At 35.8% G+C, this 10,614-nt stretch overlaps 5 protein-coding genes and 1 long non-coding RNA gene across 9 annotated transcripts; 2 read left to right on the top strand and 4 right to left on the bottom strand.

Moving 5' to 3' along the window:
* Positions 1-80: 80 nt before the first annotated feature.
* Positions 81-2,445, bottom strand: LOC105272818 (zinc finger protein 808). The gene is made up of 3 exons (XM_011315046.1): positions 2,185-2,445; positions 1,990-2,115; positions 81-1,613 (listed from the first exon to the last, which is right to left on the bottom strand). Exons 1-3 carry the CDS (start codon positions 2,335-2,337, stop codon positions 180-182), a joined length of 1,713 nt encoding a protein of 570 aa, XP_011313348.1. The 5' UTR covers positions 2,338-2,445; the 3' UTR covers positions 81-179.
* A 58-nt stretch (positions 2,446-2,503) lies between these two features.
* On the bottom strand, positions 2,504-5,269 carry LOC105272852 (uncharacterized). Of its 2 annotated transcripts, none has more exons than XM_011315086.1 (6): positions 5,181-5,269; positions 4,594-4,766; positions 4,283-4,433; positions 4,017-4,146; positions 3,051-3,250; positions 2,504-2,989 (listed from the first exon to the last, which is right to left on the bottom strand). In XM_011315086.1, exons 2-6 carry the CDS (start codon positions 4,734-4,736, stop codon positions 2,684-2,686), a joined length of 930 nt encoding a protein of 309 aa, XP_011313388.1. In that variant the 5' UTR covers positions 4,737-4,766; positions 5,181-5,269; the 3' UTR covers positions 2,504-2,683. The 2 variants fall into 2 exon arrangements, with proteins under 2 accessions (XP_011313388.1, XP_011313394.1); XM_011315092.1 differs by having other exon boundaries at positions 4,892-5,222.
* LOC105272848 (uncharacterized) lies at positions 3,244-5,791 on the top strand. 2 transcript variants are annotated; one of them, XR_892841.1, is made up of 4 exons: positions 3,244-3,581; positions 4,020-4,196; positions 5,439-5,595; positions 5,703-5,791. It is a non-coding gene; the product is annotated as an uncharacterized lncRNA (long non-coding RNA). The 2 variants fall into 2 exon arrangements; XR_892844.1 differs by having other exon boundaries at positions 5,439-5,561; positions 5,631-5,722.
* On the bottom strand, positions 5,317-6,657 carry LOC105272842 (uncharacterized). Its single transcript, XM_011315077.1, has 4 exons — positions 6,546-6,657; positions 6,269-6,397; positions 5,643-5,897; positions 5,317-5,528 (listed from the first exon to the last, which is right to left on the bottom strand). Exons 1-4 carry the CDS (start codon positions 6,558-6,560, stop codon positions 5,355-5,357), a joined length of 573 nt encoding a protein of 190 aa, XP_011313379.1. The 5' UTR covers positions 6,561-6,657; the 3' UTR covers positions 5,317-5,354.
* A 684-nt stretch (positions 6,658-7,341) lies between these two features.
* nero (deoxyhypusine hydroxylase nero) lies at positions 7,342-9,448 on the bottom strand. Of its 2 annotated transcripts, XM_011315063.1 has the most exons (4): positions 9,136-9,448; positions 8,686-8,986; positions 8,190-8,513; positions 7,342-8,120 (listed from the first exon to the last, which is right to left on the bottom strand). In XM_011315063.1, exons 2-4 carry the CDS (start codon positions 8,969-8,971, stop codon positions 7,807-7,809), a joined length of 924 nt encoding a protein of 307 aa, XP_011313365.1. In that variant the 5' UTR covers positions 8,972-8,986; positions 9,136-9,448; the 3' UTR covers positions 7,342-7,806. The 2 variants fall into 2 exon arrangements, with proteins under 2 accessions (XP_011313365.1, XP_011313357.1); XM_011315055.1 differs by having other exon boundaries at positions 8,686-9,446.
* Positions 9,449-9,476: 28 nt separating this feature from the next.
* mRpS23 (mitochondrial ribosomal protein S23) lies at positions 9,477-10,538 on the top strand. Its single transcript, XM_011315103.1, has 3 exons — positions 9,477-9,611; positions 9,869-10,030; positions 10,247-10,538. The coding sequence occupies exons 1-3, from the start codon at positions 9,568-9,570 to the stop codon at positions 10,509-10,511; spliced, it is 471 nt and encodes a 156-aa protein (XP_011313405.1). The 5' UTR covers positions 9,477-9,567; the 3' UTR covers positions 10,512-10,538.
* The last annotated feature ends 76 nt before the right edge of the window (positions 10,539-10,614 follow it).

Below are 10,614 nucleotides of genomic sequence, written 5' to 3' on the forward strand. Positions count from 1 at the left end.
ATGATAAATAAATGTTATTATTATTATCATTATTAATTATTATTAATAATAATTGAAATAAATACATGGGTTATGGGGTTCCCACAATTTTTTATATGAAATTCAAAACAATACATTGTTTTAAATATTTAATAATGGTGTTAGAAAATTTATTGCGCAGAAATTCGCAAGTATAAATTCTAGGTTTCGCAGTGTCTTTTGAGATGCCTCTTCAAGCTGAACGCCTGTGAAAACATCTGATCGCACTGATTGCACTTGAATCTCTTCACGGAGGAATGTAAATTAGCGTGTCGTTTCAAATGCGACAAGAGTTTAAATCTTTTTCCACACAAAGTGCATTGATGTCGTCTCGTGGACTCATGCGTCACCTCATGACTCTTCAAATGACTAGATTGAGAGAAACTCTTACCGCAGATTTTACAATCAAAGGGCTTGACTTTCGTGTGAATCCTCAAGTGCTCTGTGTAATTCCCTTTTTCAGTGAACGATTTGGCGCAATATTCGCACTTGTGTAATTTAATTCCTTTGTGAGTTCTCATATGAATCTTTAAATTGTATTTCTGACTGAAAATCTTACTGCAAATTTCGCAGTGGTACAGGCCTTCACCGCTGTGAAGTCTCAGGTGTGCTTTTAAATTTTTTTTCAATCGAAATTGTTTGCAACAGACTGAGCACTCGAATCCCTTGGATTTCATTTTAATCTCCTTTTTCTCACCGACAATGTGGACTTTCTGATGCTCTTTCAGATACGATGGGTACGAGAATATTTTATCACAGATTTTGCACTCATGGAGATTGGTCTTCGTGTGGAGTCTCACGTGTGCATTTAATTTACTCTTTGAAGTGTACGCTTTATTGCAATCGTCGCATTTGTAAGGCCTCTGGCCAGTGTGACGGAATTCGTGGATCTTTAATTTCGATTTCTGGGAGAATTTTTTTTCACAAGTGGAGCAGCTGTGGATTTTCTCATCTGTCATCGTTGGGTACTTCAAAACTCGATTGCTCGTAGCGATTTCAATGTCTGATTGGGAGTCAATAACTTTTGGTTGAATCCTCTGGTTTTCTGGAATTGTTAAATTTTGAGGATAAGTCATACTGATAATATTCTCATGATCCCTAGGGTACTGATGAAAACTGAGATTCTCTGCTATTTCAGTCGAGTCTTCTCCAATCTGGATACTGTCATCGCAGGAATTATCGATGTGATTATTGCTATGAGAGAAGTTGTGACTTATTAATTGATTTCTGTTGGGGAATGTGTGATTGCAAAGAGAGCAATGAAGTGCACAGGCGGGTCTGTCGTTTTTTGGTGGCTCCAATACTGCGACTTGTAAATTTCGGTTGGTCGTTATCACTGGATCATTTATTGATGATTCAGAGGAGAAATAGTGATTGTTTGATTCAACTATGTGCATGTGCTGCATTGAGGTTGATTCGTTTGCAAATGGGGCTTGAGGACGATTGTGGAAACAGAGTTCTTGGTAATTCATGAGGACTGCCTCGCACTCGGTGCATTTTACACTTTTTTCAGAGGTTTCCACCGGAGTAAATCCTGGATTTTCCTCGTATCCTTTGCTGCCAGGAACTGGCGAGTATTTACTCGGCCCGGAGACCTAAAAAAATCGTTCTCTTAATTCCAGACGATTTTTACATAATTATTAAAACAAACAAACTCCAAAATAAAAAAATTCGAAAGATATCTTGAGGAAAAAAAAAAATGGGGAAGTACATTTTTTTCGAGGTCAATTTTTCATCGATATCTCGCAATTGGAGGAACATACAGATTTTTTTGTAGAGACATTTTTTATAGAAAACGGTGAGAGCTACGAAAAAGGTCGATATGAAAATATCGGTATCTCCTTTCAATCTCGAGATATTAGCGAGGAACTGGCTCCGAAATAAATTATCATAGTTTACAATTTCACAGGAGATTTTAATTATTCTTCCGGTTGAATTATTGAGGATTTATTATACGATAATTAAACAAACCTTTGTCGCGGCTTGTCGTAAGGCCTTATCAGCAGCCCTGCATTGTTCTCTAAACAAAAGTGCAGATTCTGCTCGTGTGATGCACCTGTCGCAGAGTTTTTCGGGAAGACCATCGCCTTGCCAGACCTTAATAACAAAAAATGATAAAGTTTATTGAATAATCTACGAAATTTCATAATCATCTAATGCATTCACCTCTAAACAGGATAAAGATCTCAATTTTGCTGCCAGTGAAGAACCTGCTGGACCCACAAATAAACAAACCATTTTCTCCCCGTCTTCTCTCAGACACGTACGACAAAGTTTACTAATATTTTCACTGTCAATCTGTTTAGTTACGATAAACATCTTCTCATTAAATAAATTTGTTATTAAATCGCACGAAAAATACTGACAAATTGTTGAATTGTTATTCTAATTGTTGTGGTTATGTCTCAAAAAAGAATTTATTATTATTCCCTGGAGAGGGCGTAATCCAATTGTTAATTCAAATAATCCGTGGTCAAGTGTCACAATTGTTTTACTATTATTTATTAATTTGAACATTAATTACGTACATTTCATGACTCACATAAATTTTCTGAATCATTCAAAACATTCAGTTCGTCTCCTAGTTTATCTGTAATAATTTTAATTACTCCAGTTACAGTAATCAACCTGAAGAGTTAATGCCTGAGATTTATTTAATTTTCCATCAGCGACTGCCGCCTCGAGGTTCAAGAATTCCTTCTCCATCGGTGGGCGGTTGTTTTGTTGTTTTATCAAGAAATTGAGTCCAGTCGAAATTATCTAAACTGGGGAAAGGAGCTTTTGTCGAAGAAGTTGTTGAAGGAACAGTCGTGATGATGGGTGAAGGTGTAGACTGAATACCATTGGGTCTATCGAGATTGGGCTGACGATTCCAATCTTTCGGGAGATTCTGCAGCCACGGGTTGTCCTGATAAGATTTATCCTGATTACGATTCACTGGCTGCCTCACACCATCAGTCGCAATTATCATCTGCATCAATACTCATTTAATAATAGGAATAATTGGAATAATATTAATAATTAATACTCACGGTTGTTCCTGTTTTAGGATCTGTGCAGACCCATTCTGTATTGAGCGTGTTGGGCTGATTTTGCTGCCTCTGAACTGGTGGTTGTTGTGGAAATTGATTTGGTTGTTGAGGATAATATGGAATCTGCTGGGAAGGATATCTCGGTGGGTAATTTTGCTGAGGCTGTCTCGTCCTTCCCTGATCTACTCCTACGATTTTTCCTGTGTCGAGATCAATGTAGACAGTTTGAGCAACAGCACAAGCGAAAATAGCAGAGAAGATTCCAATATTAATTAGACACTTCATCATGATTTTTTATTTTTAGACCCAGAAAGCTAGCAGCTCCACGTCCAAATGATCACTGAAGTAATCATCGTTGGAGTTACTCAATTTGCCTCGTCATATTCTTTTTAATGATTGGGATGTGTGTGTGGGACTTGTAACAGGAATGGCGTAAATAGGAAACGAAAATATCTTATTGAATATTGATGTTTCTGTTTCTTTGAGGTTCAACCGGTTAGGGGACTCTTCCAATTGTTGAGCGTGTGAAAGGTCAGAGCTCTCAACTATTCGACCCTGACCTTCTCTTTCCATTTTTTTTTTCAATTTCACTAATGTAACGTGCCACTTAATTATTAGGCCCCACGTAATTTCATCCTACGTTTTTTTTATTCATTTCTTTTTCCTAAAGAAGGAAATTCCTAGTGAACTATAACGATAATTGTATTTTCGTATTTTGGGAATATCTCAGGATTGAAGGGAGATAGCGGGATTTTCATGAATACCTTTTTTGTAGATCTCATCTTTTTCTATAAATAATGTTCATACAAAAAATCGGTATGTCCCTTTAATTCCGAGATATCAGCGAGAAATTGGGTCTAGGGGTGGAATTTAAATAAATCGGATAAACTTTTATGATTTTAGTAAATACAAATAAATAATTGAAATCTCAATGATTTAAAATATATGACAAAAGGATTTTATTACCAGATATTACATCGTCATTGGCTTCATCATCATTTCTCCGATGTAGAAATTGTTCCTCGAGATTGAGAATTACAACTATGAATATCGATGCACCAGCAAATAAAACATAAAGGAATGCCTCCAAAGATAACTACCAGAACAAAAATGGACAGTAAAAAGTTTAACGATTATTTCGACACAGTAAGTAACAACTGTTTGAATCTTCAAGTGAAGAGACGAAACGTCTGCAAAAATTCATTTACGAAAAAAAATAATGATAATTGCACCTGAATCGTTATCCTCGCAATTTTTCTGAGGTAATGATTATCTGTAAAATACATGAGCACATGACAGGGGATCAGGAATATCTCGATGACCTTATCTAGGTATTCCACGAAAAAAGTCCCATCGACATCCGTTTGACTTAACTTCCATAGTCTGAAAATAAACAGTCAATTATGACTTAGAAGCGAAATTCCTGCAGGTCATTGACTCTTGGTCAACAGAAATTCATTTGATATTCACATTAACGCAATAATAATTGTAATAATTGTAATAATCGTAATAATTCTAATAACCATAATAATTCTAACTGTACCTTTTCAAAATCTGGGTGAAACCATTGAAAAAAATCGATTTTCCACGTGGAATTTTCTTCTCCTTCTGATTATCCACTGGTAATTCCGTTATGACATCATGATCATCGAATTCCGTCTCAGAGTTTTCGTCCGTCGCCTCCATTTAATTTGTGGTGACAATTATTTAAACAATCTTGAAGAGAAAATGAAAAGAAATTCAATAAAAAAATGGCAGCCACTGATTTTTGACAGGTCACATTCATTTATTCGGTATTTTTTAATATCACGGCGATATAAGTGGTTTTAAAAAATATTTGCCACAAATCTGATGAAATATATACGAATTTATTTATTTAAATTTCTCTTTTTCAGTTTCATACTAAAAAAAAATGCATGTTAATCAATTCATTAATGACTGATTAGTAATTTATTAATGACTGATTAGTAATTCATTGATGAACATAAATTCATTAATAAATATTAATTTATTTAATAAATATTATCGACGAAATATCGAAATTTGAATGATTTCTGAGTCTCTCCAAAAATTGATGCATTCACTAAACAATTTGTAACTAGACTCCAGGATTTCCTCGAGAATACATACCTCAGCTCACATAATCACCTTGACATTTATTTTCACACTTGTAAATTACCACGAGCATGACTAACTAAAGACAACAAAAAAAGAAAATGATTCACCACATCCCCAGCCGGAATTAACAAAATAAAAGTCTCATAAATAATTATAAAAAATCTTTATGGTGCAGTCACTAAAAATTCACATGTTCTCGTAGCTCTGATAATAATTGTTATTACGATTCTTGTATGCATAAATATAAGGCTGATAATATCTGTTGCGTAGATATTTCTGACGTGCCTCTTGACGATATCTAAATAATGGTCTGAAGACGATGTCTTCGGCGACGTCCATGTCCTCCAGAGAACGTCGTACCTGCGTTATTACGTAATAAATTTAAACCCCAAGGTATTGCAATTGAAAACAATGCAGATATAGTACGGTAATAATTACATCACTCTTTTTCCATATCTTTAGCCATCAATTTACCTCCGGCTGTGGTACGTCTGGTAATTCTGTTGTTGTTACTGATTCAATTGCTATTGGTAGGAGATTTGCGACCAGAGGACTGACTTGAGTCGTTGGGGGATTGGAATTTGGATCTACAACTGGTACCAGAGGAACCAGGAGTCCATGACCAACATCTAGGGCACCTGTCACGTTCGGCTTCAAAACCATATCCGGAGATGCTGAGATTATCGGTGGAATTTCGTTTGTTGCGTCGCGTGTCCATCGGGATGAATCCTAAATAATTATGCCTTATTAATCATTGAGGTAACTACAATTACGGGGGGGAATCCCCGTTTATATTCTCCACCATTCAAACAAATTCTGTTAATTTTCTTATAAACTAGAACCAGTGTTTTCCTCGACGCCAGTTTTTCGAGAATATCTCGGGATTAAAGGGAGATACTAAAATTTTTGATTCTATATTTTTTGTAGAGAAAGATGGGCTCTAGAAAAAAGGTCATTACGGAAATATCGATATTTTCCTTCAATCCGGAGATATTCGGGAAAAAGTCATCGTAAAAAATTGTGCACTTGTTTGAGTTTACCACTGGATTGCAAATGATTGTTCAACCGAATAATTATTTAAAAAATGGATGTATACACACCGATTCGAACGATTCTTGGGAAGATGAATCATCCATTGTTGTCGATGGAATATCAGTCGTAGGAGCAGTAGAAATAGCCACAAGAAGCCCAAAAATCACTCCAAAAATGATAACACCATCAGCTTGTCTCTAAAATAAAAATAAAGCATTTCTAATTAATAAATTTCGTGAAGTACACGTACTGTGCGCCTTAAAAATAATTAAACTCCACGGGATACGCAGAATTGTGAAACCGGAAATGCATTATCAAGCAATCAGAATCCCAGGAAATACGTACCTTGAGAGTCGACATATTTATTCACTTTTATTGAGACCAGAAAAAAAAATCCGTTGCACTACCCGAGAGTCCAGCCCTTCGTATGAATCGAAATCCATTCTCAATGACTTTTATACTTCCGCTGTGAATTCCTCAGGTGATTAGCGCCGATAATCACACAATGCCTGCTAAATTAATTATAAATTTGCTAATGAAATAATCGCAGCTCGAGGAATTGTCCTTGAATGCCACGTCATGTGGTTTACCCCACGCGTAATTCTGGGGTCTTAGGTGCTAATTACATGTTAATTAAAAAAAATTTTCATTCACAGATATTCGGATAGAATTGTTAGATGATTTTTGAGTCATTCATGGACAGAATGGATAATCGGAGAGAATCTTTCATGAGAATCTCTGGTTTTCGAGACCACTTAGTTGGTAATTATCACCGGGACTTTGTGGAAACACGCGAGCATATAAAAGTGGAGGTGTAAAACTCGAATGACTCAAGTACCACTGCGCCTTCAATGCCAATAGCTCTTTTCCTAAGAATTCAAGCGATACGAATTCCATCTCAATATTGAATCTAAAAAACTTGAGGATGTGGAAGTATTTACTTCTCCTGTTGTGCGTTACGAAAATTCAATGTGAAATCTCGTCATCGGAGTCGATAGAATCGACGAATGGAACTGACTCATCGATTTCGCAAGATCCACTCGTGGAAAACGCAACGAATTCTTCTGAGGAGGTGACAACGATTAAACCACCGAATGAAGAGGCTCAATTGCCTATTGATCTGCTGAATGATGACGTCTTGTTGGATCCGAATGTCGTGCTGGCTAGAATATCCCGTCGGGATTTGGGTGATGTCAACTCCAAGAGGATTTATCAACCTTACAAATATAATTCCGGTGGTGTTCGTCGTAGACCGAACAGAAGGACGAGCTCCAACTATAAACAGTCTGTCGAACCCCCAAGGATAAAAGTCTATCCTGTATTTCCAGGAAAATAATTTGTTAATTATGTGATTATTAATCAGATGCATTTGAAATAGATAAATATATTTATATTGAAGTCCTTCTGTTGTCTTCGTGAATTATTTTCCCCAGCATCAGTGCCATGAAGAATCACTCATTTCATTCACTCGCACTTGAAGTGAGAACTAATTAAAAGTAATTGAAAGTAATTGAGAGAAAATTCCAATTCTAATGTGCTGATAAGTTTATTGCGTCAACTATTTTAGTTGTCGTTAAAAAAATAGAGGATTTTTATAGTTATTGTGTTAGTGAGTTGAAACTTTAGTTAAGGTATCAGCATATTGGAATTCTGGACTGTTTTCGTACTCGCACATGTCCAGGGCGATGATGCAGCTCTCCCTGACGACTCGTTTGGAGTCCTCCACGTATTTATTGAGGATTTTTTCGCAGGTTGGATGAGCAATGGCGCCAAGAGCCTCAGCGCACTCGTGCCTGACCATTTCGTTTTCCTCTGGGTCCTCCAGGGATGCTTGAAGAAAAGGAACGGAGATCTCCTCCTGGAGTTGTCCCAGGACGAAGGCGACTTCGTGTCTGAATAAGGCACTTCCTGCTCGAAGACCTAAAATCATTTTTTACTATCACCTGGGTAATTGATCAACCGTAATTATTGTTATTTATTCAAGGTCACCTTCTCCGAGGGCTAAGACACTCTCTGCTGTTCTCAAGTTCCTGAGAGAGAACATCGCTCTGTACCTTTCAAAAAGGGAGGCATTCTCGTTTAATAAAATCTCCTTCAATTTTTCAACGTCTCTGATTTTACAAGGCGGTGCTGGATCCACCGAGGAATAAGGATTCTCTGATAAATTCTCTGGATGATTTTTACTTTCCTTCAACCAGTTTATCCTCTTCAGGGCTAGTTGGCACGTCTCTGCGACCTCGATCACTGGGTCTTTGCTATATTCTTCAAGGATTGGGATCACTTCATCGTCTCCAATAGCTCCGAGAGCTTCTCCTGTTGAATAAATTCAATTTAAAAAATATTCCCTCAGTTTCGTCGAAGCACAAAACAAATTGATAACAGACGTATCATTTTTTTAAGTAATGGACATGTGAAGTGGCGAAGATATCAATTGAACGTTGAAATAAAATGATAAAATTAATATATTCATGCAGAATAAATTCACCCGCTTCATGTCGAACCATTGGCTCCTGATTGATGTCTTTTAATACATCAATCAATACTGGAATTGCTCTGGAGTCTTGCATTTGTCCTAAACAATATGCCAACTCGTGTTTTAACAATGCTGAAGGATCCTCGAATGATTTTTTTATCCAATCAATCGCCTCCTCTCCTCCAATATTTTTTAATGTAAATAAAGCGCGGAATCTCTCCTTCAACGGTCTCTTGTCGTCATTCAGAACTTTTCCAATTGCTTCCATTTTTGTGGTGTCTGCATTTGCCATTTTCATGTGCTCCAGGATAATCTCAACATAAACTCAACATCAATAGTCAATCAATCAATCAATAGACTTGAATTTTTATAGATTAATATATTATTCTTTTCATGATTTTGTAATCGGCTTTTGAAAATTAGTGCAGGTGTCAAATTTAAAGGTTATAGAACTCTCCTCACGTGTTTGATTTCCAGAAATCAGTGGCATCAGCTGACTGCGAAGTTCATGAGGAAAAAGACCGGAAAAACCCCGAGGAAAACAATTTTCACGGAATTTGTTAAGAATATAAACAAAACTGGATTAAATCTCGCTATCTAAAAATACTCTGACAATCAACAAAAATTCATAAAGATAATTTAAAAATTTCCATATCATTGTTATTGTTTTATAACATAAATAAAAACAAATAAATTATACGACCTGATTAAAGTACAGTGACAATATTAATTGATATTATAATCACAGGCAATTCTCAATTCATTTTTTTTACCATAATTATTGAATTGTTTTTATTATTTCGGGGGGGGCGGAGAGGGTGGAAGTAATTGGACGGGGGATTAGACGATTTGTACTTGAAGAAAACAGAATAAACTTGAAGAAAACGTGGAAACATGGCTCAAAGTAGACTCGAAAGAATTGGAACTATTTACTCAAGGTATTTACTAAATTATTTACCAAGAAAATCCCTTGATAAACAATATTCACACCTTGTAACTCAATTAAAAACAATTTGACAGTTCCAAAATGTGATCTATAGGTTACAAATGGCAATCAGAGTCTTTAGCTCATTGTGAATAATTTTAATGATATTTTAATTATGTATAAATTAATTATATTATAAATAATTAATTGTTTGAAATGATTGAAGGGTTCTGTAGGTCCAGCGATTTATTGATGACATTCATGTTTTAGGATTTCTTCACTCATGAAAGGCGGAGCAATGAAATTTGAAGACAAACCCCTGTGGTACAACATCTACGAGGCATTTCCTCCCAAATTGGAACCAAGATTTGATAGAGTAGCTCCCAATATTCCTGTTCGAGAGATTTTTTATAAAGAAGATGTTGTTAGAGCGTAAGGCAATTAATAATTCATTCAATCAAAATTTAACAACGAAATTCTTCAATTTTTCTTCAAATCTCATTTCGAACTCGAGTTGTTCGCGATTTAATTCATTAAACTTGGATTAAATAAATTTTACAAATTATTGAATAATTTGTTAAATTTAATATTTATGGAGTAATCTATAGGATTTTTTATTTATTGTGGGAGTTTTTATTGTTTTTGCAGGAAATTTCAGAGCGAGCACAACAGATTTACGATTAATCTTCACTCTCAAGGCACTCAATCACAAACTCAAAAGTTTCTTGATATTTACGATCAATTGGAGAAGTCTGGACTGGCGGAATCAGAGGCTTATGATAAGGCGATGGAGAAGTGGGCGGAAGAAAATACAGAAGCCAAAATAGCGCGATCGAACGAGAAGAGCGTAACAGAAAGTCGGGATCCAGTGAAAAAACCTAGTACAGATATAACTGATATTTTTAAACAATAAGATAATAAATTGCGTAGTTCATAGAAAGGAAGTATTTTTTATTAATTATCATTTCACTTGTCTGTGCCTTTTTCTTCGTCTTCTCCTATAAATTTATAATTAT

This window comes from Fopius arisanus, unplaced genomic scaffold (assembly GCF_000806365.1).
Source record: "Fopius arisanus strain USDA-PBARC FA_bdor unplaced genomic scaffold, ASM80636v1 scaffold00004, whole genome shotgun sequence".
Taxonomy (NCBI): domain Eukaryota; kingdom Metazoa; phylum Arthropoda; class Insecta; order Hymenoptera; family Braconidae; genus Fopius; species Fopius arisanus.